This window comes from Rhamphochromis sp. 'chilingali', assembly GCF_963969265.1.
Source record: "Rhamphochromis sp. 'chilingali' genome assembly, chromosome: 11".
In the NCBI taxonomy this organism is placed as follows: Eukaryota; Metazoa; Chordata; class Actinopteri; order Cichliformes; family Cichlidae; genus Rhamphochromis; species Rhamphochromis sp. 'chilingali'.
In genome coordinates, this window is record NC_137938.1 from 23,746,507 (window position 1) to 23,774,117 (window position 27,611).

General features: G+C 42.0%; 2 protein-coding genes and 2 long non-coding RNA genes across 7 annotated transcripts; 1 reads left to right on the forward strand and 3 right to left on the reverse strand.

The window, feature by feature from the left end:
• LOC308405215 lies at window positions 1-27,531 on the forward strand. Of its 2 annotated transcripts, XR_013973292.1 has the most exons (4): window positions 1-125; window positions 1,245-1,317; window positions 1,883-2,003; window positions 25,907-27,531. It is a non-coding gene; the product is annotated as an uncharacterized lncRNA (long non-coding RNA). The 2 variants fall into 2 exon arrangements; XR_013973293.1 differs by lacking the exon at window positions 1,883-2,003.
• Window positions 2,325-5,478, reverse strand: LOC308405496 (uncharacterized protein; the record flags this gene model as incomplete). Its single annotated transcript, XM_080896171.1, has 6 exons — window positions 2,325-3,826; window positions 4,102-4,279; window positions 4,443-4,615; window positions 4,726-4,814; window positions 5,130-5,292; window positions 5,409-5,478. The coding sequence occupies 6 exons, from the start codon at window positions 5,476-5,478 to the stop codon at window positions 3,690-3,692; spliced, it is 810 nt and encodes a 269-aa protein (XP_080752297.1). The 3' UTR covers window positions 2,325-3,689.
• On the reverse strand, window positions 7,270-9,321 carry LOC308405214. Of its 2 annotated transcripts, none has more exons than XR_013973290.1 (3): window positions 8,768-9,321; window positions 7,799-7,966; window positions 7,270-7,490 (listed from the first exon to the last, which is right to left on the reverse strand). It is a non-coding gene; the product is annotated as an uncharacterized lncRNA (long non-coding RNA). The 2 variants fall into 2 exon arrangements; XR_013973291.1 differs by having other exon boundaries at window positions 7,799-7,943; window positions 8,768-9,317.
• Window positions 16,309-25,889, reverse strand: LOC308405213 (ubiquitin carboxyl-terminal hydrolase 17-like protein 6). 2 transcript variants are annotated; one of them, XM_080895686.1, is made up of 8 exons: window positions 25,816-25,889; window positions 17,867-18,768; window positions 17,697-17,746; window positions 17,523-17,605; window positions 17,107-17,247; window positions 16,768-16,868; window positions 16,482-16,561; window positions 16,309-16,320 (listed from the first exon to the last, which is right to left on the reverse strand). In XM_080895686.1, exons 4-7 carry the CDS (start codon window positions 17,529-17,531, stop codon window positions 16,534-16,536), a joined length of 279 nt encoding a protein of 92 aa, XP_080751812.1. In that variant the 5' UTR covers window positions 17,532-17,605; window positions 17,697-17,746; window positions 17,867-18,768; window positions 25,816-25,889; the 3' UTR covers window positions 16,309-16,320; window positions 16,482-16,533. The 2 variants fall into 2 exon arrangements, with proteins under 2 accessions (XP_080751812.1, XP_080751813.1); XM_080895687.1 differs by lacking the exon at window positions 17,697-17,746 and having other exon boundaries at window positions 17,523-17,583.
• Window positions 27,532-27,611: the final 80 nt, after the last annotated feature.

The window sequence follows — 27,611 nt, forward strand, 5'->3', positions numbered from 1 at the left end:
GCCGGGAACGAGCTCACAAAGAGCACGCGCATTTTTTGCGGTCCGGAGCTGCAGGAGAAACACAAGTTAACTCAGAGACACAGACTTACTATATTTCTTCCATACAGACTGATGCCACAAAACCAGTAAGTAGGTGTACAGCGTACACTGTAGTGTGTAGCACCCAGGAGTATTATCTTATTACGTACACGTTGGTAAGCTGTCTTGTTGCAACTGACAAACGAGCGTGCTGTGTGTGCAACAGCGCGACAAACATTACCTGTCCTTTTATTAACTGCACAAGTAGTGCTGGTCATAGCTGCTGGCTACCTGTGTAAGGCTGTCATGGGTCTGTAGCTCTGTCACCGTTTTAGGGAACATATTTAGTTTTAAAGTATTTAGAACATATTTAGTTTTAAAGTAAGTTTCCGGGCTTTTCCTGCCTTTCTGGAGGGATTATATTTCACTAAAAAACGATCTAATATTCATGTCCACATAATAATTATTATAATTATAATATATTAAAAAACACACGCTGTATTTTAAAGAACATACATTAAGAAGCAGATTATATTAGATTTATATTTTAAATAAGACAAAAGTTGGATTTTACAGCAGTAAAATGATTGTATCTCTACAGTTTAAAAATGTAATAAGCTTTGCCCCTGCACAGAGTGGATAGTGAAACAAATGGAATCATCATAAATACATTATTTTATATTTATTACTCCCCCTCCTCTTTGCTTTATTATTGTAGCTCTAGTAATAAATAATAATGTAAGGATTCTGGATCAGCACCATGATGCCCATAGTATATACAGTATTCTGAAGAAGGTCTAAAATGTCACTTTGTGTGTGTGCATGTGTGTGTTTTATTTAGATGGATTTTTAAAAAAAATATTACTCATGATATAACATTGTCCAGACATGCCTGGTAAGGACATGAGGAGGAAACAGAGCTGTGTGAGGCTACTAAAGGCAGTGCTATAACATTTTTCTCTCATCATTTTATTGTAGATTAAGTGCTGGAGTTGTTAGGTGTGGATGATTAAATTATAGTTTATTGCAATAGCAAGTTGTGCCTTGTTCTCACATAGCAAGTGGAGAGTGATATATGAAAAGATGGGATGGAAGGAAGAAGAGAAGCAAAGAGTGATTCACAGGCAGAGCCTAAGCGCTGTCACCAATCTTTGCATTTAGTTATTATCTCATGACACTTGTTTAATCAGCTACCATCTCTCCTATGGACTTTTTAATGTCTACAGTCTCAGATCAACACAGCCCTGCCCTCCAGCACTATCCACAGCAACCCCTCAACAGCAACATTGTACCCATCAGGTAAAACATCGGCTACGTTTGCTTTGCCTTGTTGCCCATATTAGATTCTTGATGAATGTGTGTTGTTGTTATTCAGCCTGGCTCAATGTGCCCCTTTTTAGCTTTAAGCACCCGCCCCTTTAAACCTCTCTGCACGGCCCTGGCTCAGAGCACTGGGCTGTGCAGTTCGGGATCGCTGTCCCGATGTCTCTTCTTTTTCTTTTTCTTCTTCATTTCCGCAGCTCTGTCTGAATCTCCGTCAGAACTTCTACGGGATGACAGAGAACCAATCACATTGTTTAACAAAACCAAGATCTCAAGCTTTACGGCCAGCCTAAGACAGAAAAAGTGACCCATTATCAATAAAATGATGAAAATTCTTTCCGTTTTTAAGAAAATATTAATACTGATAGTGAGCTTTAACCCCATATTATTTTCAAAAAAAATCTAGCTTAAAACAAACAAACACATTTCCTTCTGTTTTCATTAAAGGATCGAGAGAAAGATGGCAATACTCACCCACTCTCACGGTGTCTGTCTTTATCCTTTGATTTCTTCTTTTTCTTACTCTTTTTGTGTTTTTTAGTGTGGCGGGCCTCAGAGCTGTCGTCCCTGTCTTTGCTGAGAGTCCTCTTGCGATTTTGAACCTCTTTGTCTGGAGAGGAAAGGCGAGCCCTTGAACTTGTTTGTTTCTGGTGCTGTAGAAGGTGAGAAATTTCCTTCCTTTGAGGAGTAATTTTCTCTCTCTTTGCCATTACTCTTATCCTTAATTGTCCAGGAGTCTTTACTATCCTGCAACCACCTCCGACTGCCACGAGACTCCTCTCGGTGGGAGTAACCATATCCCCTTTGCTCATGGTCAATGTCCTCTCTTGACCGGTAGCGGTAGTAATGGTTAGAGCACCTGTCGCGATCACGCTCCCGAGGGTGCTGGAAGGTTCGCTCCCGGTGACGATCGGCCTCCCATTCCCTGTAGTAACGTCCAGAAATGGGGAAACAATCCCTGTACTGGCGGTGGTGACTGTCTTTGTAGTCCCGTCTGTACCGGTGACGATCATCGTCGCTTTCCCGTTCGTGACTCCTATCCCTGTAGTGTTTTTCTCTATCTCTGCCAGAGCTAGAGTACAGTCTTTTCCTGTCTCGGGAAGATCGTTTTTCATTGCAACTAGAACTAGGCTTGGACTGATACTTGGACTGATACTGCTCCTTTAGTATTTAGTCCTTCAGTCCCTGTTGTTGCACATTTTGCGACAACACTGCCTTTTTGTCCAGCTTCTTTCTCTGTCTGGAATATGAGCATAGGCAACACAACCAAATACTTTCATATGGCTAATGTCTGGGTTTTTTTTCATACCATCTCTGATAGGGTGTTTCGTTCTTTAAAGCAGATGTTGGGAGCTTATTCTGTATGTAAGCTGCAGTAGCAACAGCTTCTGCCCAGAATGTGTTTGGCAACTTTGCATGTGACAGCATGCTTCTAGCTGATTCCACTAGAGTTCTGTTTTTTCTCTCTGCAACACCATTTTGCTGTGGTGTGTGTGGTACAGTCATTTCATGGTGGATGCCTTGAGCTTTCAAATATTCTTGAAACTCTTTAGATGTGTATTCCCCACCATTGTCAGTTCTGAGTCTTATTACTCCCTGTCCACATTCATTTGAGAAGGTTCTTTCAAGCTCTTTGAACTTGCTCAGGACTTCTGTTTTTTCTCTTATGAAATACACTTTACAACATCTGGAGTAGTCATCAATGAAAGTCACAAAGTACTTTTTTCCTCCTACCCAGATAGCAAGGAAACATTGAAACAATGTTGAGTCAATATCAGGTGATGTCATTGAATCAACGTTGAAGTGTGACGTTGACCTAACGTCACTCTTGCACCCTTTTTTAACGTTGAAACGTCAGGTTTTGATGTTGAATCAATGTTGAAACCTGACATTGATTCAACGTTATATTTTCTAATACTGTTGACATTGAAACAATGTCAGATTCTGATATTGAAACACTGTTGAGCTATGGTGTTGATTTTCCACCTCTTTCGCACAGTTGCTTTTTATTAAAACAACAGTTAAATCATGACTGGAAATCTACCTCTCTTTATAGGTATTTTAACCAATACTAAACTACTGCATGTTTCCATCAATACTTAAACCACCTAAACACATAATTGTACTTATTCCTCAAATTGGACACCCTTTTAAAAAAAACAAAAACCAAATGTCTCACAATGTATCATGTCAATATTAATATCCTAAAATAAGAAAGCATTGCATGTGATGTAACAGAGAAAAAACTAAACAAAAAAAGGTCAATAGGCATGTTTCGTTTGCTAAATACTTTATTAAAAGACAGTTTCCTATTTACATTTATATGTTTCACAGAAGTTTGTAATTTTTTACTCTGGGATGGGGATGCATGATGTGCGTCCTGCACCACCCAAACGATCTGGGGCGTATCGGAGCCATTTCTGCACTGCTTGTGCAAAGACAAACTCGGACATAGAGTTTGCCCCTAACTGCTGCGTCAGGCCATCTAGGACAAAAATACACACACACACACACACACACACACACACACACACACACACACACACACACACAAACAAAAAAAGTGAATTAGAGCACATGAATAAGCTCTTGTTAACTGTCTTTAAAACAAAATAAACATGGGGTCCTCGGGCTGTACAAACTACAACCCGAGGACTAAACAAGCCAAAGACCAAAGACTCCATCTCCAGATTAACCGGACATGAAAGTCTTGTTATTAAGAAGGACAAAGTAATATAGCAAAAAAACAGTAAAACTTACCAAATATGCATTTGCAGAGCGCTGTATCTTTAAATGCCCTTTTTTGCTTTGTCTGGTCCTTGGTTTTTTTCCCTGCCCAGTTTAGTACCGAGGCCAGCTCGTTTGTAATGGCATAAGCCATTACACGGCGGACTCGCACCTCCAGTGTGATCCCTCCAATCAAGGTAAAGCGTCTCACCTATAGACACATTTTAAGAGATGGAATTAGCGTGTCTCATGTCTTTAATGTGTATGCAAGTGCTTGTGTGTTTAATCAACAGGCCGTTGTTATGTATTTAAATCACATCTGACAGCTATTACACTTTATAGTTACAAAGTGTACATAACCTTTATATACTTACCATTGCCTTATTTGCCTCTTGTGATTGAAGAGGTGCCTCTGCATTGTTTAGCTCCTCAATGTTGTGCAAGGGCAAATCCAGAGGCAGTACCCCAGCATCTACCGATTCATTGCAGCCGGTATTGCGGATGGCTCTGACCTCCTCACAGAGTTCGTTAACAGCTCTTGTCAGGTCTGACAGAAAAAGAATTTTTTTTAAGTATTTAAGAATACAGACAACTTGTCAAAAGTTTCCTTGTGTCACACACAGATATGTACAAAGACACCAGACAGTATTTTATTACCTGGTATTGTCACTCGAGGCGCCTGGGGAAACCGTTTTTTTGTGGGCTGCTCATCCTCTGAGTCACTATATGTGTACAGGGGATTTGGTCTAAAGAAAAAAAGTTGAAAACGGTCATAAGTAATTACAAATGTGCTTTTGGAATATTAATTCCTAAAGTTACAGTTTGATTTATAACAACACACACAGGAAACGGAGATGTGCAAGAAGGTACAGTATACAAGGAATTTTTGAAGTGCACAAGTGTACACGGCTTTGCATCTATAAAAAGTTTACAAGCTTCCACTTTTTGGACTATATTATGTGGTGATATTGCAGTAAGGAAGCACCACAGATATGTATAAAAGACAAGATCATAAATTCTTAGCAATCAAAGATATGTTTGTGAAATAAAAAAAGTTTTACTTGTGCTTTCTTTTATGACTGGTCTGAGTTTCAGCTTCGGACTGAAGGTCAGACGTATCACAGTGTTCACTTAGATATTTCTGAAGACTGCGTTCTGCTTCGTGAAATGTGTTTGGAAGTACAAACACAATGTATGGCCAGACATAAATTAGGACACGAAAAACTTGTTATTGTTACATTTATACAACACCAATCCAGATGATACCCACCATGGCTTATTAGAAGTCGGACTGGTGCATAGGTGAGCCATGTTGCACCAGGATGAACTCTCCTCTTTACTGTGGCGTGGATCCTGAATGTGTCTCACGGAGGATATGGAGGCTATGACAATTTCTCCCCATTTATCCATGAACTAGGGACTATTTCTGTACCACCAGTGCTGAACTGCACAATGCACCAGTCTTTCATTTTTATCTTTTTTTAAAATTTGGAGTCCTTTTTTGCCCTGTCTAGGATAAACAGGAAACAGATAATTACAATATATTTCATAGTCACTACAAAACTTGATCTATTGATTGAACTAAATAATAAATAATAGCTTAAAATGTATATAGGCAACAATTACAAGCAAACCCGATAAAACAAACTCTTTTTTTTTTTTTTTTTAAACATACAACTGCGTGTGTATATGTAAGCATTTAAACACTGAAGATAATAAAATTAACAGTATTTTGTCTAAGTCTGCCATTGTAGGAATTCATGGCACCGAGACAAAAACTTGGCGCACAGTGTGGCATCAAAATAGGCGCACACCTTTGACGCTGCGTTTTCTCCGTCTTCCTTTGTCCACACGTAAATGCTAAAACGGAGTTTTCGAAAATATCCGCCCTGGCAGGCGTCTTTAAACACTTAGACCCCCGGAGAGCAGTCATTTTGGGTTTCTACCTTAGACCCCCGCGGAGTCATCATTTTGCGTTTCTACCTTTAAAAGCCGGAGAGCAGTCAGTCAAATGCTGGAAGTGGAAGCTAAATTGGCTAGTCATTCATATGTATATTAGGTTGTTACCTAGGAATTCTGGAGGGAGGGGAGTGGGGGTGAGTGATTGAGGGGGTGGGGGAGTGGAGTGTTTCAGTTTGCCATCTTAGGGAGAAATCAACACACATGGGTGTAGGTCCTTTGTTGCTGAGATTTATTGATGAAAACAGTACAAAAAACCAACCATTTGTACACATATGTACAAATAATAATAAAAAGTGAGTGAGTACATTTCAACATTTTCAGCAATCACTCACAATCCTGGCACTGCCATGGTATCTGTCGTCTGCATTTACCACATGTGTATCTGTAGCAGTGAACACATCGCACAGTGGCCTGATTTTTCTTGCATTTGTGTTTGACCTGACACGTGGCTCTTTTTCCAGGGCCAGGTGTGGAGGGTTGTGTCCGAAGCAACTGTTCTTTTCTTGCCCTCTTCGCAGCTACATGAGAGCGAGCCAACTCTGTTGCAAGCGCCACCAGGAAGTCCACCCGTCTTTCCTTCGTCCCGGTGCATGCTTGATACAGCACATGTGCATTCAGTGCTGCCATGTCAATCATGTTATAAAACACGGCAACTGGCCAGCGCCGTGTTCCTTTGCGGACAGTGTACTCCCGAACCATCTGGTCCATCACATCCACGCCACACTTTGTTTTGTTGTAAAGGGTGACAGTGTTTGGCTTCCTTTTGGTAGTGTTATCAGTCTGAACCACGCTGTGCATGCTGCTAAGAATATAGACTGTCCTCTTCCGTTTGGCCGCATACGCCGTCAGCGTGGCAGCAGAGGTTGAAAACACCTAAGAAATAAGATAAATTGTTATTTCCATAGCCCTTTTACACACAATGAAACACATAAACATAGAACCACAAAAGACCTGCAACATACCTGAGTGGTGAATTCATTGCGATCTGTCTGTCTAGTGGATTGAGGAATTTCCCTGCGAATCTTGTTGACTGTGCCGAGGATGGTGGTTTTCCATCCAAGAAGTTTTTGCGCAAGTGAAAGCGATGTGAAGAAATTGTCCGTGGTAACATTTCTGCCCTTGTCTAGGAATGGTTCCATCAGCCTCATCACTACATCTTCAGACAGTCTCTCCCCACTGGGACGATTGGGGTCCTTGCCAAGATATGGGAAGACATTGTTGAATAGTCCATTCTTGAATGCTACGAAGCATGTCAAGAGTGATGAAACACAGGAAGCTCTGAAGGCGACTCGAGATACTTCTCCTGGCCTTAGCCGTTGGCTCTCCATCTGCAGCGTACGCTTCTATTGGGGTGAAAGGGAGACAGGTCCCCACCTGTTCTTCGCGCCACACTGTGCCATCTTTCGCTGTCTCAGTCCCCAAACAAGCTCTCTTTTTAGGTGGAGAAGCAGTCTCCTCATCTGCAGTGTGAACAAATTCAAATTGTGAGCAATGGGAAGGTCAAACAAAATCACAAATGCATGCATAGATACTAATTATAATTCCAGTATCTCCTCATCTGTATCAGAATAATGTCTGAAATATCTTACTTACTACATCCATTTACTTGTTTGAAATGAAATAGGAAATGATATGAAATGTCTTCCTAAATAAAAAGAAACAACTAGAGTTAGGGTTACTAGCTAACCCTAATCCTGCTCTGCTTTTTTAGTATTTTTCACTTACTTGTTTGAAATGAAATAGGAAATAATATGAAATGAAACCTAACCTGAAGACTGATCAGACAGCTCCGAATCCGGCTGAAGTTGTAGGTCTTCTCCATCCGAGTCACAAGGGTTGACTTCACTCAGGATCATTTCCAAGGCCTGCTGCATTTTCTTTCCTTGGAGAGGAGGTTCGTACACCACAGGATTCTTCAGGGCAATGAAGGATTAGGCTAAATGCAGTGAGATTATATCCACCTCAACACAAAAGGAAGTCCCCCACCCCCCACCCCCCATACACACACACACACACACACACACACACACAAAGAGGCAGTTGGCAGTTAGACATCAGCAATCATTCACACACACCCACTCCCCTCCAGAATTCTCAGGTAACGACCTAATTTACATATGAATTGATGCTAAAAGACTAGCAAAGTTCGCTTCCACTTGGCTAACAGAGGGTTAGAAAAGTCTGGGACTTCTACTGTTAAAAATCTCAGTTTTCAGTTGATGAAAACGCAGTTTACGTGTGGACAAAAGGTGCAAACGCAAGGTAGGTGAGCGTGCAGCGTAGAGTTTGAATTGAGTGCGACTCGAAGTGGGTGCTCTCCAATCATTAAAAGTAACAAAGTCATTGAACACATTTATACAGTTACTTTTACGTTTATCAATCATATATCACAGATTTACAATTTTTTGTAGTACTATGCTAAAAAGCAACTACAGAGCGAAAGTCTGGGTCAAGCGCCGAGGCGACGGCAAGAACAAAGGAACCCTCGAAGCGTTAAAGCTAGCTTTGTAAGGGAATATAACGGAAAAGTATGAAACGAAAATGTTTTCTTTGTTGATAGACTTTGTTTGCAGTGCAATTTATTTGTTGCCGGATTGTAAGATGAAAGTAGACAAAATTTCGGGCTCCCACATTTTATCCGAAACTTTACATTAACAAGTTTGTTTGTTTGTTTTTTTACTGTTATTCAAATGCAACCATGGAAATAACGAATAGAACAAAAGTCATTCATTCTTACCTTATACTAATCGTGGTGCAGGCCAGTGCAGTGCATGAACTGATGCCTTCTCCGGTCAATTCCGCTGAGAGTAAATCTAATGTCCCGCTCTACTGTACAAGACAATGGTTACCTGGAGGGACGTACCAATGTGATAGGGGTGCTGCGGAATAGTCCAAGTGGTAGCAGCTTTAATTTCCCGCTCAACCATAAATTGATGATTTTTCAACGTGATTGTTGTCACCTTGTCAACTATAAATAGATCAACAATCAACGATAACAGAACAACAGTGAATCAATGTTATTTCAATGTCAGTGTCAGGTTTCATCAGTATTTCAAATCAAATCAAATCACTTTTATTGTCACATCACATGTGCAGGCACACTGGCACAGCACATGCGAGTGAAATTCTTGTGTGCGAGCCCCACAAGCAACAGAGATGTGCAAACACAACAACACAAACGAGCAAAATACAAGAATGGCTAATCTGAAACTAATAAATATATGTACAATATATAATAGTGTATGCATTTCTGGATGTGTATACTAAATATTTTCCTACGTGTGTGTGTGTGTGTGTGTGTGTATACACATTTTTACAAATTAAATAGTAAAAAAAAATAATAATAAAATATATAAAATATACAGAGGTTTGTAGTTGGATATTGTGCAAAACAAGTGGCATTTATATACAGTATGTAGTGCATAATGTTGAAGTTCCAGTAGTGAAGCTGAGGTGTCTATGAAGTGTTCAGCAGTCTGATGGCCTGGTGGAAAAAGCTGTCTCTCAGTCTGCTGGTACGGGACCGGATGCTGCAGAACCTCCTTCCTGATGGAAGCAGTCTGAACAGTTTATGGCTGGGGTGACTGGAGTCCTTGATGATCCTCCCCGCTTTCCTCAGGCAGCGCTTCCTGTAGATGTCTTGGAGGGAGGGAAGCTCACCTCCAATTATCCGTTCAGAGCACCGCACTACTCGCTGGAGAGCTTTGCAGTTGTAGGCGGTGCTGTTGCCATACCAGGTGGTGATGCATCCAGTGAGGATGCTCTCAATGGCACAGTGATAGAAGGTCCTGAGGATGCGGGGGCTCATGCCGAATCTTTTCAGTCTCCTGAGAAAGAAGAGGCGCTGCTGCGCCTTCTTCACTGTTTTGTTTATGTGTACTGACCACGTAAGATCCTCAGCCAGATGTACTCCAAGGAACCGGAAGCTGCTCACTCTCTCCACAGCAGCGCCGTTGATGGTGATGGGGGTGTGTACTTCTCTGCACCTCCGGAAGTCCACTATCAACTCCTTTGTCTTTGCGACGTTGAGGGTGAGATGGTTGTCTTGACACCAGTGGGTCAGGGCGCTGACCTCCTCCCTGTAAGCCGTCTCATCACCATTGGTGATAAGACCCACAACTGTAGTGTCGTCCGCAAACTTCACAATGATGTTGGAGTTGCTAGTGGCTGTGCAGTCGTAGGTGTAGAGTGAGTACAGGAGAGGGCTCAGTACACACCCCTGTGGAGCACCAGTGTTCAGTGTGATGGGGGATGAGGTGATGCTGCCCAGTCTGACCACCTGGCGTCTGTCAGACAGGAAGCTAAGGATCCAGCTGCAGAGGGAGCTGCTCAGTCCTAGATCCTGCAGTTTCCTGTCCAGCTTCGAGGGAACGATGGTGTTGAATGCTGAGCTGTAATCTACAAACAGCATTCTCACATACGTGTCTCTCTTCTCCAGGTGTGACAGGGCAGTATGTAGTGTCAGGGCTATGGCATCATCAGTGGACCTGTTGTGGCGGTATGCGAACTGTAGAGGGTCCAGTGAGTCTGGTAGTGCAGAGCAGATGAAGTCCCTGACCAGCTTCTCGAAGCATTTGCTCACGATGGGGGTCAGGGCTACAGGTCGCCAGTCGTTCAATGAGGAGATGGTGGAGGATTTGGGTACAGGGACGATGGTGGCCATTTTGAAGCAGGCTGGGACTACAGACAGAGAGAGGGAAAGGTTGAAGATGTGTGTGAACACTCCAGCCAGCTGAGCCGCGCATGACTTGAGGACGCGGCCGGGAATCCCGTCCGGACCAGTAGCTTTGCGCGCGTTCACCTTCCTGAAGCACTTCCGCACATCCTCCTCAGACACAGTGTGCACACTGACGTCATCCGCGGTGCGCACACTGTCCGGTCTCATGGTGTTCGCTGTGTCGAATCTAGCGTAGAATACGTTTTCAATGTTGTTTCAACATTGGTTTTGTGTTGATATTTCAATCCTGACGATTCTGATGGTTCAGATGGAAAATCAACATCTGTTCAATGTCTCCTTGCTATCTGGGTAGTGACTCAGTTTGAAAACGACCACAAACGTCACTATGCACTAATTGCAACTTGCGTTTTGTTCGTATTTCTCCCACTGATTTGTAAGGTTTTCTTGATAATTTGCCCTCAACACAAGCTTCACAAAAAATGTCCTCCTCTTCATTTGTAAGGCTAACTCCTTTTACCAAGTTTTTTACTCTTTTCAGATTTGTAGTGTGACCTAGGCGCTGATGCCACATACTTGCTGGAACTGAAGCAGTTGACGCTCCATGACAGGTTGTGCAGTTTCCCTCAATATCCAGCTGATACAAGCCGTCAGATCTTTGTGTTCCCATTCTATGGAGAGCTCCATTCTTTCCTCTTATGTAGCAATGAGTCCTTTTGAACTTCACTGTGTTTCCCTTCTTGGCAGCAGCTCCCACTGAGAAAAGGTTCATTGATAACTTGGGAACATACAGCACATCATACATTGTGGCATCTTTTCCATTACTAACTCTGAATGACATTTTCATTGTTATGTTGCCCAGACCTAAAGCCTCAACTACTCTGCCATCACTGAGTTTTACTGTTTGTGGTTCTGAAAACTCTTGGTAGTTCTGTAGAGCTTCTTTATTCCATGTCATGTGTTTTGACACTCCTGAATCAATTAACCATTCTTCTTGTTGTGCATCACTTTTACATGACTCATTTACAACAAAAGCTCCCTCAAATGCGTCCTCTTTGTCCTTATACACCACGCTTTTAGCCTTGTGGGCCTTGTATTTCTTTTTAATGCTTGGACAATCACGCTTGATATGTCCTTCCTTCCCATATTTGTAACATCTCCATGAGTCGGAGCTGTTTGCTCCCACTGTTTTTGATCCACTCTGTTCATTTCTATGCATCTGAGATGACATCGCTGATACACTACTGGACACAGTGGTGTTGTCAGTAAGCACTCGCTTTTGTTCCTCATTTATCAAGGCTTGTTGAACAAACTGTAGTGTCAGACTGTCCATCTTTGTCTCCAAAGCAGTAACAACAGTTGCATAGCTGGGTGGCAAACTACCTAGAAGGGTGTAGTGATGGGTCGTTCGCGAACGAAATGGCTCTTAGAGCCGGTTCTTTGACGTGAACGACGCGAGCCGGCTCCTTATCGCGAGCCGTCACGTGGGTTTTTTTTTTTTTTCTTTCTCTCAGCCTCTCTCTCGCACTTTTTTCCCGCTTCACTCTGCACGCGGGCCTTGTGCTTTACGCTGGGCAGAGGGGGGAGGGGCGGTAGTTACACTCAGTAGCACAGGAACAGAGCCAGAGAGAGAGAAAGAGAGGCAGGGACAACAACATTAGAAAGGTATAGTAATCATCCACAACTATTTTCGGTTGCAGATGATAAAGGATTGAGAAAGTTTATTCATGCAGGTCCATATGACAGAGAATATGCATGTTCTTTTAGTTTTCATATTATAATTTATATTTAATTGTGTTGTGGTTTGCAGTGTTTTGTGTTCTTTTCACTTTAAATTTGTGAAAGGAAAAAGCTGAAAATTTAAATAGTTAAAACTTGAAATGTGAATAGTTGATTTTTGTATTATATGATTTATTTATTACATTTTATGTGGAGTGAATAAATAAAAGTATATTTACGGTGGCCCCTAGAGACAAAGCACATACAAACTTCAAATCACGTACGAACTCTGAAGCATGTACAAACTCCAAAACACGTAAAAACTCCAAAACATGTAAAAACACGTACAAACTCAGAAGCACGTAAAAACTCAGAAGCATATAAAAACTCAGAAGCACATAAAAACTCAAAACACGTACAAAAGACAACAGAAGTGCTCCAGGATGCTGGGCGCAGTGTTGAGCCTTTGTTATCTTGTGGCTACACAAGCCAGCAAGTACCAACGACCGGATTTGGTGTGTGGTAATAACAGGTAAATGAACTTTTTTTTAAATTATTTGAATATATATATGAGTGCCTGTGTATAAATACACAAACAATACACACATGCTTTCAATTGTGTAATTTAAGTGATCTAGTAGCTCTGCTTTGGAAGTTCAGTTCATGCTAGAAATGTGTTTTGGAGTTTGTACGTGTTTTGTCTCTAGGGGCCACCGCATATATTTATATATAAACATATATAAATAAAACCACTTGTTTTTACGTTAGTAATTCCTTTTGTGCATAATTTTATATTATTGTTAATAATAAATTAATTAAAGCAACAAAACAACCTGAAGAGCCGGTTCGGAGCCGAAAGAGCCGGCTCTTTTTAGTGAGCCGAACCGAAAGAGCCGGATCTCTAAAAAGAGCCGGAAATCCCATCACTAGAAGGGTGACAATTAGGGCTGGGACAACGCGTCGACGTAATCGATTACGTCGACGCAAAAAATACGTCGACGTAAAAAAATCTGCGTCGATGCGTCGTCACTTTCAAAAAAAGACATGGCGGCAGCGAGTAGCGGAATCATGAGTGAGGCAGTTGCAGTCAACTTAAATCACTCCACCCGAACACGCAGTTCTACAGTATGGGGATATTTTAACAGAAAAGGAAGTGATTCAGTCGTTTGCCGGCTTTGTGAGGTGGAAATGGCCTATCATAAAAGCACGACGGCTATGCACCAGCCCCTCAAACGACGGCATCCAGGAGCAGCTTCTGCAAAGGACAAACCACCGTAAGTTTTCAACTTTTTTACTAACGCTAGTTTTTACCCGTTAATTCATCCAGACCGCCCCCCCCCCGTAGACGTACACTCACTCATAGACACAGATAAACACCCAACCTCCGTAAATGCAAAACTCATTTAAGCTGCTGAGCAGTAACATATAGCAGCTGCTGTTGTTATTGTTTTTTTTTTTGTGGCCCATGCTGGCAAAATGAGTCTGAGTGCACGCAGGCTGATTATCAGAATCGGCGAAAGACAAAAATGTGAGACAGCGAATTGGCCGCAGGAGAAATGTTAACAAGGATAATGCACCACCTGCTAAACGTAGCCGTCGTGGACACTGTTACAACATTGTTAAAGTGCTTGCAAAAGCAAAATGACAATGAACTCTTGATTTGTCAAATTTAATGTGTTTCATCCTATTTGAATGCTGTTTTTATACATTATGCTTCTCCAGCTTGATCTTATAAGTCAAAGTTATGCCATCTAATGACTAGAAAGCAGTGCACCAGTAAAGGTGCCATCAGCTATGGCTGTTTAAACATTATCTTTTCCAGCCATCATGATTACTGCATATCATATGTTCAACATTGGGGATTATTATTAACCTCTTACTGTTATGCTATGAAAGCACATGGCATAACAGTGTGTGTGTATCTATCTATCTAGCTCAACCAGATCCTTATCAAATTATTTTGATATTATGCTTTCCATATAATTATTTTGTAATTATTCGAATTCATCTGTGTGCTGTGTGTGATTTATGATTTCAGGAATAAACAGAAAAGTCTGGAGGACTACTGTCAGAGAAGAAGTACACCATGCACCCCCCAGGAGGTGGCTGTACTTACTGAGAGCGTCTTAGCTATGATTTTAAAAGACAAGAGACCACTTGCTGTGGGTGAGGGATTCAAAGAAATGCTGACCACTTTCCAACCAGGTTACACTCTGCCGTCTAGGCGTCATTTTACAAGCATGATGGAGAGAAAGTATGAAACTTCAGTGGAGAAACTAAGGAATGAACTAAAAAAAGCCACATCCAAAATCTCCCTTACCACTGATGCTTGGACAAGTCTGGTCACAGAGTCCTACTTAGGGGAAACTTGTCATTTCATTATTTGTTCAAAGACGCCATTGCTGCTGTTTGTATATTATTAATTTTTTGCTATGATTTCCTTTGTTATATTTGTTTTGCAAAACATTTAATTTTTTGTTAAAAACAGAAGATTGTAGTACAATGTTATTGTGGATTTTGTTTTGTGAAGGAAGAGCACTTTTTGGCAGAAAGCAAAGTGAATATTACATTTTGTTTGTTTAAAGACACCATTGTTGCTATTTATTTGAAATGTTTTGTTAACTTTTCCTTAATTTTATATATGTTTGCACATTTCATTTCTTGTTAAATGCTATCTCTATTGTATTGATTGTACGACCTCTACAACTTTATTTTGCAATTTTTTTATTTTTTATTAAAAGGTCTTCAAATGAATAGATTTGTGTTTTTCATTTATATACATAAATTAATAAATGTGAAATTGCTATACAAGTCAAATAATGGGGGAAAAAATCGTTAATCGAATCGAAATCGAATCGGATTGAAAAATGAATCGTTAGATTAATCGATGCATCGAAAAATTAATCGCTAGATTCATCGATTAGGAAAATGATCGTTTTGCCCAGCCCTAGTGACAATTTGATCTTCCTCTTCAATTACAGAACCTATTGCCCCTAGCTGATCAGTAAGTTCCTTCATCCTCTTTAAATGATCATTGAGATGTTCTCCTTCCTTCATTTCACACTGGAAGTACTTCTTCAGAAATAGCTTGTTAGCAACAGTATCTCTTTCAAACTGTGCTTTTAGCATCTCCCATGCTTCTTTGGGGGTCTTACAGTTTGTTATCAAGTACAATTGGGGTGTACTTACATTCAGTACCAGCACTGAAAATGCCTTTTCTTTCTTCCGTTCAAATTCAGCTCGTGCTTGGGCATTAGCATCCGCAGCTAACTGCTCCGTCTCCTGTACCATACCCCACAGTCCTTTTGCCTTCAACAGGTGCTCCAGTTGAAATTTCCACGTTGCCCAATTCTCCGGTCCGCTCAGCTTGTCAATAAACAGTCTATCTTCCATTGTGAATCCCACAATTCTGTTTATGACTCCCAAAAGAAATGTGTTAGCAGCTTCCCTTGGCGACCTCTGGGCCCATAACCTGATGTTTTTAACGAACACCTTTTGAGTGTAATGCACAGACACACCAACAGAGGGCAGTAATATCCCTTCAACATACATTGTAAAATTACTATTACAACACATTTATCTTGTGGTAGATCCTTGGCTTCATCCTTGCTTACGCTAACTTTCTGTCGAGCTGCAGAGGCCCCACTGGTGCTTTGAGAGCAGCCCGGCTGAGGGGGTAAGGCTGCAGGGTTGCCATCTTGCCCAGAAGAAGAATGAGCGGAAGCAGATTCTTTAGCTGCAACAGAAGGGGTAGTTGTAGCAGTAGCTGAGGGTGAAGCGCTAACGGCGGAGGATTCTGTACAGTGAGGCAGGGGTTCAGATGGAGTTTTACCCCTTGTGACAGGAGTGGAGAAATCCTGGCTTTCATTAGCAGCAGGATGAATGAGGCATCTTTGCTGGAAAAATAAAATACAAAAGCAATATGAGCAATGCTTTGTCACACTGGCAGAGAGGAAAGTCTGCACAGTTTTAAGATCACTCCTCTAAACTTAAAAATTTAAATGCATAAAATGGACAGCAGAGCAATAATTTTTTTTTAGTTCAGTGTTAGGCTTACTTTGGTTGGCTATGGTCATTGCCTATTCCATTAGCAACAGGAGCCGTAGACGTCAAACTGCCATGATTACTGCCAGAGATCTGATGTGGCCAAAATAAATAAAAGAAATATTAATATAATATAATATTAACCATGACAAAGCATCAACATTATAACATTAGGTTATAATAATACATTTTCTACAAGAAAAGTGGGAATAAACATGTCTACATTATTAAATAATGATGGGAAAAGTTCTACTGAAGGAATAAGCCTAGAATGTTTAAAAATACCGATGTTTACTCACTTGATGTAGAAGAGGACATATGCCTGCTGGTTGAGAACGGTCCTAATGTCACTGACTGACATGGACGAGTCATTCATCTGAAACCACTGCAAATTGCTGGCCTGTGAGACAGAATGAGAGAGATGTGACACAGCAGATTCAGTTTCTGAATTGAATTTGAGCTAAAAAGAAGAATCTTATGGTTATATAGGGGTCTTTTTTTTCTTTCTTTCTTTCAATGCATACAAAGTATTTTTCTCTGTTTGCATTCAGTTTTCTGCTTAAATGTGTTGTTTATGGTGTGTGTTTGTTTGTACTAAGCAACAGCAGCATTCAAACAGATTCGGGCACAGCTAGTACCTTAACATAGCAGAAATAGTGTCCAGCATGACAACTCAATCCAGAGTGAACCAGCACAGCATACAGCCTGTAGAGCTGGGGCTCCCCGTGGGACTGAGACATGAAGGGCCGCAGATCCAGATGCTCCAAATACTTCACATCCTGATGACCACCACACAAAGAATTTCAAACATTACATGCAAATATCCTGTTTTATAATAAAACAAAGCATCTGTCATGTATCTTTATGACTTAAGCAGACACTATTGGCCATTTGACTTTGTGATTTTGCCTCCACTGAAGTCTGCAAAGCGTTTGAGTGAGAGGGTGAGCACATTGGCGCTGCGATGGATTGTGAATCTTTTTGAGGCCGTTACCATTTTTTTGCACCTGAAGGAAACAAACATTCATCATGGTTTGGCATCTCTTTGACTTACTTGGTGCATTTGTAAGCATTTTCGCCATCCAGCTGTTGTGGCTTGACAAACTGCTTCAGAGCTTTGGAGACATTTGGAGCAGTCTATATGAACAGAGAGAGAGAGGAAAAACCTCACACTCCATAATGCAGAGAATACATAGTAGCAACGTCACTTTGAATGTTGTCCAATTACCTTAATTTCCAGAGTGATATCCAGAAAAGGGTCAAATGTATCTGAGACAGCTTTGCAGTTTAAACGTTTAACAGAAACAGAAAAAAGTGCTATGAGTATCACACAAGCTGTAAGACATAAAAAGACAAATAAAAGAAAAATAAATCAAACCTTAAAAAACAGTGACTTACCTCTGGATCTTAGGTACCCGCCAAACACTTGATGGATGAAAGAGGTTGCCTGCGTTTGCCTGTCCAATCTATAATAAAAAGATAAAGCACAAAAGTTAACTAATAAGGACAGTGCAACAATTAACTGATTGACCATTTATTTTTTAGCATTTTGGAACCAGACGATCACTTTACAGTATTCAAGTAGCAGAAAAGACAATAGGAGGAATTGGAGCACGATTAATTACTTAAGAGGCCATCTGCTGCTACACGGGAAGAATTGATTTGATGAGAATTGACACTTTAGGTTCTTAAAAAAATAAATTAATTAATAAATTATTTTTAGGAGTCTAACAAGAAGCACAACACTCAGCCCAGTGCATCTGTTAAACGTGTAGTTTTGGTTAAATGTGCACATAGACTTCGAAGCTCTATAGTAACACATAGAAAAACCTGGATTTTCTGAATTTTGCTGCTGCAATAATAGCACGAATGCCATTAGGGTGAATAAGAGATGACCTGAGGGGTTGAGTGCTCCTGCTCAAACTGCTTACCCTGTTGGCTCAGAAGAAATCTATCTGATTGTTAAGTGATGACGTGACGAATCCTACTTCCGGGCCTAAAGTAGTCTGCGTTTAATATGGCTTTTGTGTTGTTAACATGTTTAATGTTTTGTATTTTCTTCTATTTGATCTCAAAAAGCTCCTAAAACAGTCAGTGATCCCCGTTGACCTCCCTCGGCTTTTATTACCGCTAATCATTTATTTAAGCTCAGTTTTTAAAACCTTAGGATGTAACTACAGCCCAGCCCATGTAGCAGTATATGAATGACTAACCTCGTATTGTGGATGGATTATCTCAGTTGTTCTCCTGGCTGAAGTTTGGTCCTTTTACAGCATCCTGCCATGCGATTACATTTGTTCCTGACCACCGAGAACACTCACGTTAACTTTTATCGAGTGGAAAAAAAGTTAGCTTGTTTATATTATGCTAACATAGCTGTGTCACTAGTGGTCACGTAGCACATCATTATATACCAGCTAGCCCAACTTCAGTAACCCTACAAACGTCACTGCTGTTTAGTTTTCTGTCTTCATTTATGTTGGAAGTGATAGCAGAGCTGTACGTTTTAATTTGTTTCCAAAACCAAATTTGTGTTTTGGAATTTGCATGTGTTTTTTAGTTTGCAAGTGTTTTGGATTTTGCAAGTGTTTTGGAATTTGTACGTGTTTTGGATTTTGCAAGTGTTTTGGAATTTGTACGTGTTTTGGATTTTGCAAGTGTTTTGGAATTTGTACGTGTTTTGGAATTTGCATGTGTTTTTTAGTTTGCAAGTGTTTTGGATTTTGCAAGTGTTTTGGAGTTTGTACGTGTTTTGGAATTTGCAAGTGTTTTGGAATTTGTACGTGTTTTGGATTTTGCAAGTGTTTTGGAATTTGTACGTGTTTTGGAATTTGTACGTGTTTTGGAATTTGCATGTGTTTTTTAGTTTGCAAGTGTTTTGGATTTTGCAAGTGTTTTGGAATTTGTACGTGTTTTGGAGTTTGTACGTGTTTTTTAGTTTGCAAGTGTTTTGGATTTTGCAAGTGTTTTGGAATTTGTACGTGTTTTTTAGTTTGCAAGTGTTTTGGATTTTGCAAGTGTTTTGGAATTTGTACGTGTTTTGGAATTTGCATGTGTTTTTTAGTTTGCAAGTGTTTTGGATTTTGCAAGTGTTTTGGAGTCTGTACGTGTTTTGGAGTTTGCATGTGTTTTTTAGTTTGCAAGTGTTTTGGATTTTGCATGTGTTTTGGAGTTTGTACGTGTTTTGGAGTTTGCATGTGTTTTGGAATTTGCAAGTGTTTTGGAGTTTGCATGTGTTTTGGAATTTGCAAGTGTTTTGGAGTTTGCAAGTGTTTTGGAGTTTGCAAGTGTTTTGGAGTTTGTACGTGCTTTGTCTCTAGGGGCCACCGTACTTTCTAGTATCAGCTGATGTTTGAAACATGAAGATGAAACCAGGAGATGTCCTTACTGAATCATCAGAGCTGAACAGATGATGGAGAAACAGGTTTACCTTTTAGGTGACATGAATGAGTTGAAGGGAAGTTATGAACTGTTTCTGAGAGACAAATAACACCAGGATCCTTTTCTACAGCTGACAGCTGGCAACTGTGCAGGGGCGGGTCTAGCAAAACTTTGTCAGGGGGGCCAGGTAGGGCATTAACAGGGAATCTTACAACCAAAGTTTTCATCTGATGTAAAATGTATAGAAATCATACATATACTAACAAGACAGTGTACATCACTGTTACAACAGCGTTTGTTTTCATTCAAAGGCTTTATGGCTTTTCCTATAATACCTGGCCAATTTTATGTTTCTTTAAGCAAGTTCTTCATGACTGAGCCAAGTGTCCTCTTTTTTGGAAATCAAAATATGGTCACCCTACTTTAGATGCCACTAAAAGCGAAAACATTTAAAGCAGGGGTCCCCAATCCCAGTCCACAAGGGCCGGTGTCCCTGCAGGTTTTAGATCTCACCCTGGGTCAACACACCTGAATCACATTGATTAGTTCATTACCAGGCCTCTGGAGAACTTCAAGAGGTCATTTAGCCATTTACATCAGCTGTGATGGATCAAGCACACATCTAAAACCTGCAGGGACACCGGCCCTTGCGGACTGGGATTGGGGACCCCGATTTAAAGTGTCGGCTTTTTAAAAATGAAACCTTAATAAAATATATGAGAGACATGGTGCCCGAACATATAGTTTGAACCTCGATAAGCCAGTTTTCTTTATCACAATATCATTCTGTGACATTATTGTGGAGAAATTTTGATCCACTCTTCTACACTCCACAATATTGCTTCAGTTCACCAAGGACCTGTACAGTTTGAGATGTAGACATCAGGTGTTTTGCCGTTTTTTCTGAACATTGCACCATTTGGCGTTGGGATAAATTTGCTGGGAAATCCTCTCCTGAGAGGTGTAGCATTTTGTTAACACACACCTGAGTGCTCTATGCTGACGCTCAGTCATATATCAGGCCCGGGATAAAGACAACATATGTTCTGTTTTTAATTATTAGTCTCTTCTAAGTCTAAAAAGGGAAACCCTTCTTAAACAGGAAGAGTAGTGGAGGTACCAAGGAAATATAAAATATAGGGTTCTAAAATATAATTTATTTCACATAAAAACCGTCGAGCTGCTCAGTCCCTCCCGACATAGTCCTTAAGTCTGTGACGTACCGCCGCTGCCACCTGACGTCTCTCCCCAAAGCGTTTCTCCCCATCCACAAATCCACAAATCAGTGGAAGTGTGGAAGGTGTTCTAACAAAAGTTTTCTGAGACGTGACCAGAGGGAAGAAAACTATTTAGAAATTGTGGAAAAGTTTGAAGTCAGTATGTATGTATGTATGACCCATGGCTATTGAGTGCTGAAAATCAGAAGCCTTTGTCACATAAGCAAGAATGAAAAAGAAACACTGAAAGTAGTAAGGGTGAGGAACAAGTCCACTGTATGTGATCTGTTTCAGCGAGGGAGTTCATGTTAACATTTAACATGTGCCCCGTGTGCGGCAGCCTGTTACAGCAGCTCTGCTCAATCTGAGTTTCTTTCTTTCTTATCTTTTCTTCTCGTAATTTTTTATAACTAACGTATCAGTAATTAGACTCTGCAACCATGTTCTACCGTTTTGTGCTAGTTCTGGTCGTTTTTCTTAGTTTATTTCTACTTTTTTCACGCGTGTCTGGGGACCCAGAGCAGGGATCCTTTGTTTACAGTAAGGATCAGCTGTTAGCGCTGCGTCCCGCAGCGGTACTGCCGGCGGACAGACCCGACATTCCCAGCGAGCTGAGGAGGAAAAGACGGGGGTGTCGTGCTGGGAAGGAGCGCCGTCGCCCGAGAAGGAGACGTTATCGACCATCTCTTCCTTCTGTAATCATTGGAAACGTAAGATCTTTGCCCAATAAGATGGATGAGCTCACGTCGCTAACCTGGTCACAGAGGGAGTACCGGCAATGTAGCATCATGATGCTAACGGAGTCGTGGCTAACACCGCTAACTCCGGACACAAGCGTGACACTACCGGGATTTCAGATGCTGCGAGCGGACAGGACGAGAGAGAGCGGTAAGAGGAAAGGAGGGGGACTGGCAGTTTTTGTGAACGACAGATGGTGTAACCCTGGGCACATCACTGTGAAAGAACAACTCTGCAGCAGAAACATTGAGCTGTTAGCCGTTAGCATGCGTCCGTACTATCTGCCCCGGGAATTCTCGCATGTTATCGCAATAACAGTGTATGTCCCCCCCTCGGCCAACGCGGATGCAGCCTGTGACACTCTCCACTCAGTGGTCAGCAGACTGCAAACACAATCTCCGAGAGCCCTTCTCATAATATCAGGGGACTTCAATCATGCCTCTTTGGACTCCACACTGCCCACCTTCACCCAGTATGTGACCTGCTCAACCAGAGACAATAAAACACTGGACTTACTGTATGCCAATGCTGAAGAGGCATACAGTTCATCACCTCTCCCTCCACTGGGCAAATCTGACCACAACCTGGTGCACCTTGTCCCTGTGTATGAGCCCTTAGTGCGCAGGGTGCCACCAGCCACCCGCACAGTGCAGAGATGGTCAGAGGAGAGCGAGGAGGCTCTTAAGGACTGTTTTGAGTCGACTGTGTGGGAGGTGATCTGTGACGACCATGGAGAGGACATCGACAGCCTTACTACATGCATTACTGACTATATTAATTTCTGTGTGGATAACACCGTACCTACCAGGACTGTACGGTGTTTCTCCAACAACAAACCTTGGATTACCCCAGAAATTAAAGCTGTCCTCAAGCAGAAGAGGAGGGCCTTCAAATCCAAAGACAAAGAGGAGTTGAAAAGGGTGCAGAGAGAGTTGAGGGGACTGATAAGGAATGGGAAGGACAGCTACAGGCAGAAGATGGAGAACCAGCTTCAGCAAAACAACGTTGGTGAAGTCTGGAGAGGCCTCAGAACCATCTCAGGCCACAAACAGCAGAACTCTCTGCCTGGGAGGGATGTGAGGTGGGCAAATGAACTGAATCATTTCTTCAACAGATTTGATTCAACCATGAGACAGTCTACAACATCGGCTGCAGACTCACCCACCCCCACTGCTGCTGTTCCACCTCTGACACCTCAGACACTTCACACCTCCTCTATTCACCCTGCTCACTCCCCCCCACCCCCAACAACAGCATCCAATACACACTCAACACAAGGCTCCAGCCTGTCTCTCTCAACCACCCAGGTTAGGAGGGAACTGAGGAGGATTAATGGCAAGAAGGCAGCGGGCCCAGATGGCATCAGCTCGAGGGTCGTCAGGTCCTGCGCGGACCAACTGTGTGGGGTGATGGAGCACCTCTTCAACCTGAGCCTGAGGTTGGGAAGAGTCCCACAGCTCTGGAAAACCTCCTGTGTTGTACCAGTGCCAAAGACTTCACGCCCCAAGGACCTCAACAGCTACAGGCCGGTGGCTCTGACATCCCACCTGATGAAGACCCTGGAGCGGTTGGTCCTGGCTCAGCTTCGGCGCCTAACAAGCTCATCACTGGACCCACTTCAGTTTGCCTACCAGCCTGGCATTGGCGCGGATGATGCCGTCATTCACCTCCTACATCGTTCCCTCGCTCACCTGGAGACCGCTGGAAGCACTGTGAGAATCATGTTCTTTGATTTCTCCAGTGCCTTCAACACTATTCTTCCCTCGGTTCTGAAGGACAAGCTGGAGAACTCTGGAGTGGACCATCACCTCACTACCTGGATTTTGGACTACCTCACCGACCGACCACAGTATGTGAGGACTCAGGGCTGTGTGTCGGACAGGGTCGTCTGCAGTACGGGGGCCCCACAGGGAACGGTTCTGGCTCCGTTCCTCTTCACCATCTACACTGCAGACTTCTCCCACAATTCCACCCAGTGCTTCCTGCAGAAGTTCTCTGATGACTCTGCAATAGTCGGCCTCATCACTGATGGGGACGACAAGGAGTACAGAGGACTGACTCAAGACTTTGTGGACTGGTGCCAGCTGAACTACCTCCAGATCAACGCCAGTAAAACCAAGGAGCTGGTGGTAGACTTCCGCAGGCACAAGCATTCTCCACTGCAACCACTGAACATCCAGGGTATGGACATTGAGGCTGTGGACAGCTACAGGTACCTTGGTGTTCATCTGAACAACAGACTGGACTGGACTCATAACTCAGACGCCCTCTACAGGAAAGGGCAGAGCAGGCTGTACCTGCTGCGGAGACTCAGGTCGTTTGGGGTGGAGGGCCCACTCCTGAAGACCTTCTATGACTCTGTGGTGGCTTCTGCTATCTTTTATGGTGTGGTCTGCTGGGGCGGCAGCATCTCTGCTGGGGACAGGAAGAGACTGAACAGGGTGATCCGAAGGGCCAGCTCTGTTCTAGGATGCCCTCTGGACCCAGTGGAGGTGGTGAGTGACAGGAGAATGGCAGCTAAGCTGTCATCCCTGTTGGACAACGTCTCCCACCCCATGCAGCAGACTGTGACAGCACTGAGCAGCTCCTTCAGTGGGAGACTGCGGCACCCACGGTGTGGGACGGAGAGATTTCGCAGGTCTTTCCTCCCCACTGCTGTCAGACTCCACAACAAAGACTTTAACTGAACAAACACACACATCCACACATGTGCAATAACACTAAGTGCAATAATCTTTTCTGGCATCGTTGTATTTTTACTCAGTTGTATATAGCATTCGTATTCTATTTTTATCTTATTGTATATTTTTATTCTATTTTATTCTACTGTATATAGTATATTATTTTATTCTATTCTGTACAGCTGTGTACTGTATTTATTCTTATTGTATTCTAATTTTTGCGTCATAACTTTTGCACTGTCCACTTCCTGCTGTGACAAAACAAATTTCCCACGTGTGGGACTAATAAAGGTTATCTTATCTTATCTTATCTTATGCTAACTGAGCAAGAGGAACTGACCTGAAAGATAGGATCATCGCCAACCTGGAAACTTGGACCCTCGGTAGCCGGTTACCAAGATTATGTGAAGTAATCTTGTAGAAGTAACCACCACCCTCTGAGGGTCTACTAGAGGAGGTCAATACAGCACTACAGACAATCGAGGAATCCAGTATGGCGGCACTAATCATGGCAACACAGAAACAAGCTCTAAGGACAAGATCCACAGAGGCTGGGGTCTATCACACCAGGCAAGACCCCAGGTGCAGGCTGTGTTAAGATGCCTCTGAGACAATCCAGCACATAACAGGAGGGTGTAAGATGCTAGCAGGCAGGGCATACATGTAAAGCTATAACCAAGTGGTCAGCGTAGTACACAGGACCATCTGTGGAGTGTATGGCCTGGAAGTCCTGAGGTCAAAATGGGTGGTCAAGAATGACTGAGCTAAGATTCTGTGGGACTCCTAGATACAGACGGACAAAATGTTGGTGGCTAACCAATCGGACATAGTGGTGGTAGACAAGCGAAGAAGAGCCCAGGAACAACACCTGAGATCTCTGTCCAGAAGACTGCAGTCCTAGGAACAGCTAAGATTCTGTGCAGGACCCGTAAGCTCCTGAGTTTGAAGGATAGATCGAATATATATTTAAAACTTGCTATATAAGGCTTTGATAGATGTCTTATTGAGACGTTGGATGTCTACAAGACTGAGTCAACTGCTTTTAAAATAAAGTTGTGTTTTTACTGTATTACCTGTACTGTGTTTCTGAAATCTGGCCCCTGACATATTCCCTTCATGAAATAATAATTAATAAAAACTAAAACTAATAGAAACTGAACTAAAACGAAACATTTTCAAAAAAAAGAAAAAAGAAGCTAAACTGAAATGAGAAAACTCACTCTAAAAACTAACTGAAACTAAACTCAATAAAAGCGAGTCTAGAGAAAATAAAAACAAATTTATTACAAATACAGACGTCCTGTATAAGAAGGGCCAGAGTCGACCCCACCTGCTGAGGAGACTGAGGTCCTTCGGAGTCTGCTGGACTCTGTTAAGACCATTCTATGATACTCTGGTAGCATCTGCCTTTTTCTTTGCAGTGGCCTGCTGAGGGAGCGGATGCACGGACAGGGACAGGAGCAGGATTGACAAACTGGTGCAGAGGTCTAGCTCTGTGCTGGGATGTGCTCTGGAGTCTGTGGAGGTGGCGAGAGGAGGATGTTAGTAAAGCTGACATCCATCATGAACAACCCACATCACCCTCTGCATGAATCTGTGAGTGTGCTGAGCAGTTCCTTTAGTGAGAGACTGAAATACCCTTGCTGCAGGAAGGAGCGCTTTCACAGATCATTCATCCCAACAGCAACTCCTCAATCACAATGTCATGAGTCACTGGACATTGTTGACATCCACGGTCACACTTCATGCATGTGTATCATCCATATGTATATTTATTGTGTACATGTGTGTGTGCGTGTACATGTTTATACTTTTAGATATCTATTACTTACATAGTAATAGTAACAACTCTCTATCCATAATCACGTACAGTGTATGCTACTGTTGGATATAGTGTTTACTTATTTTGTATTTTTTGTACTTTTCTTCTGCCATCTGTACCTGAGCTGAGGTAACACAAATTTCCTCACCGTAGGATCATTAAAGTCTTATGTTAAGATTACAAAACTATAAGACCTAAGACCTTGAGCTTGTCATCCACAGGCCTAGTTTGAGTTTTCAATCCTATGGAGATGACACAAGCTTTACAGCTCTTTAACCTCAGTAACAATCTTAAACTCAACTTCCTGTGTTTCTATGTTGCTAAATATGAATAAGAGTGACGTAATAGTTGTCAGCTTAATCTGGCATCTAGCACACTCACAGCTACATACCTGAGCTCTATGTCTATAAAGCTGTATAGTTTTAAAAACCTCAGTATAAATAAGCATGTCAGTTCAGGTGTCAAGTTTTGTTTCACAGTTAAAGAGACTTAGTAAAATTAACTCAAACGAAAAGAAATCTAGAGTCAGTACATACTATTGAATCTCATACACCATCTTGATTGAAAAATCCAGCAGCCACACATAGTAACATTGTGTGGTTTTTCTAAAATGTTTTGTTATATTAATTATGTTTCTCTTTCTTTGAGTTACCTGGGTTTGGGCGGTGGCTGTTTCCTGTCTGGGCAAAAGGCGTGGCTGAGGACTCTGGGGACAAAATGCCTGCTCAGCAGGACCAACCATGGGCTTACCAGGAGCAGGGGTGTTTAGGGTTTAGTTAGGTTATTCTGTGCTTAGTGTGTGTTTTTGTTTTCCCCCCTATTGTGTTCAAATGGTTTGGCCAAATCATTATAAAAGCTACCCTCATTAGGTCAGTTTGTGAGTTAAGTTGTGTCTCACTTTGTTTTTTAAGTTTTTGGAAATTACTTTTTGTAGAGTTATATTTAGTTGACCTGTTTTATGGGCCTGCTAAGTATGGTTTTGAATTTTGTTAATTTTGGACTTTTTGAGGGTTAAAATAAAGAAAACCCTTTTTGAAGATATTTTTTTGCCTGTGTCCTCTTTGCTTTGGCAGGGTACAGGGTACACTATATCACTGCCTGTGGAAATGTGAAGAGATCCAAAAATTTTGGAGCTCTGTGTTAAAATATATCTCTCAGATCACAACTTCTCCTGTACCGCTTTGCCCTAAGTTATGCATTTTAGGCTTGTATCCAGATTACTGTACTCTGATCTTTGTTTGTTACAGGCCAAACGCTGTATCGCCTTATGCTGGAAGAATGTTGGTTGCCCCTCTTTTAACCAC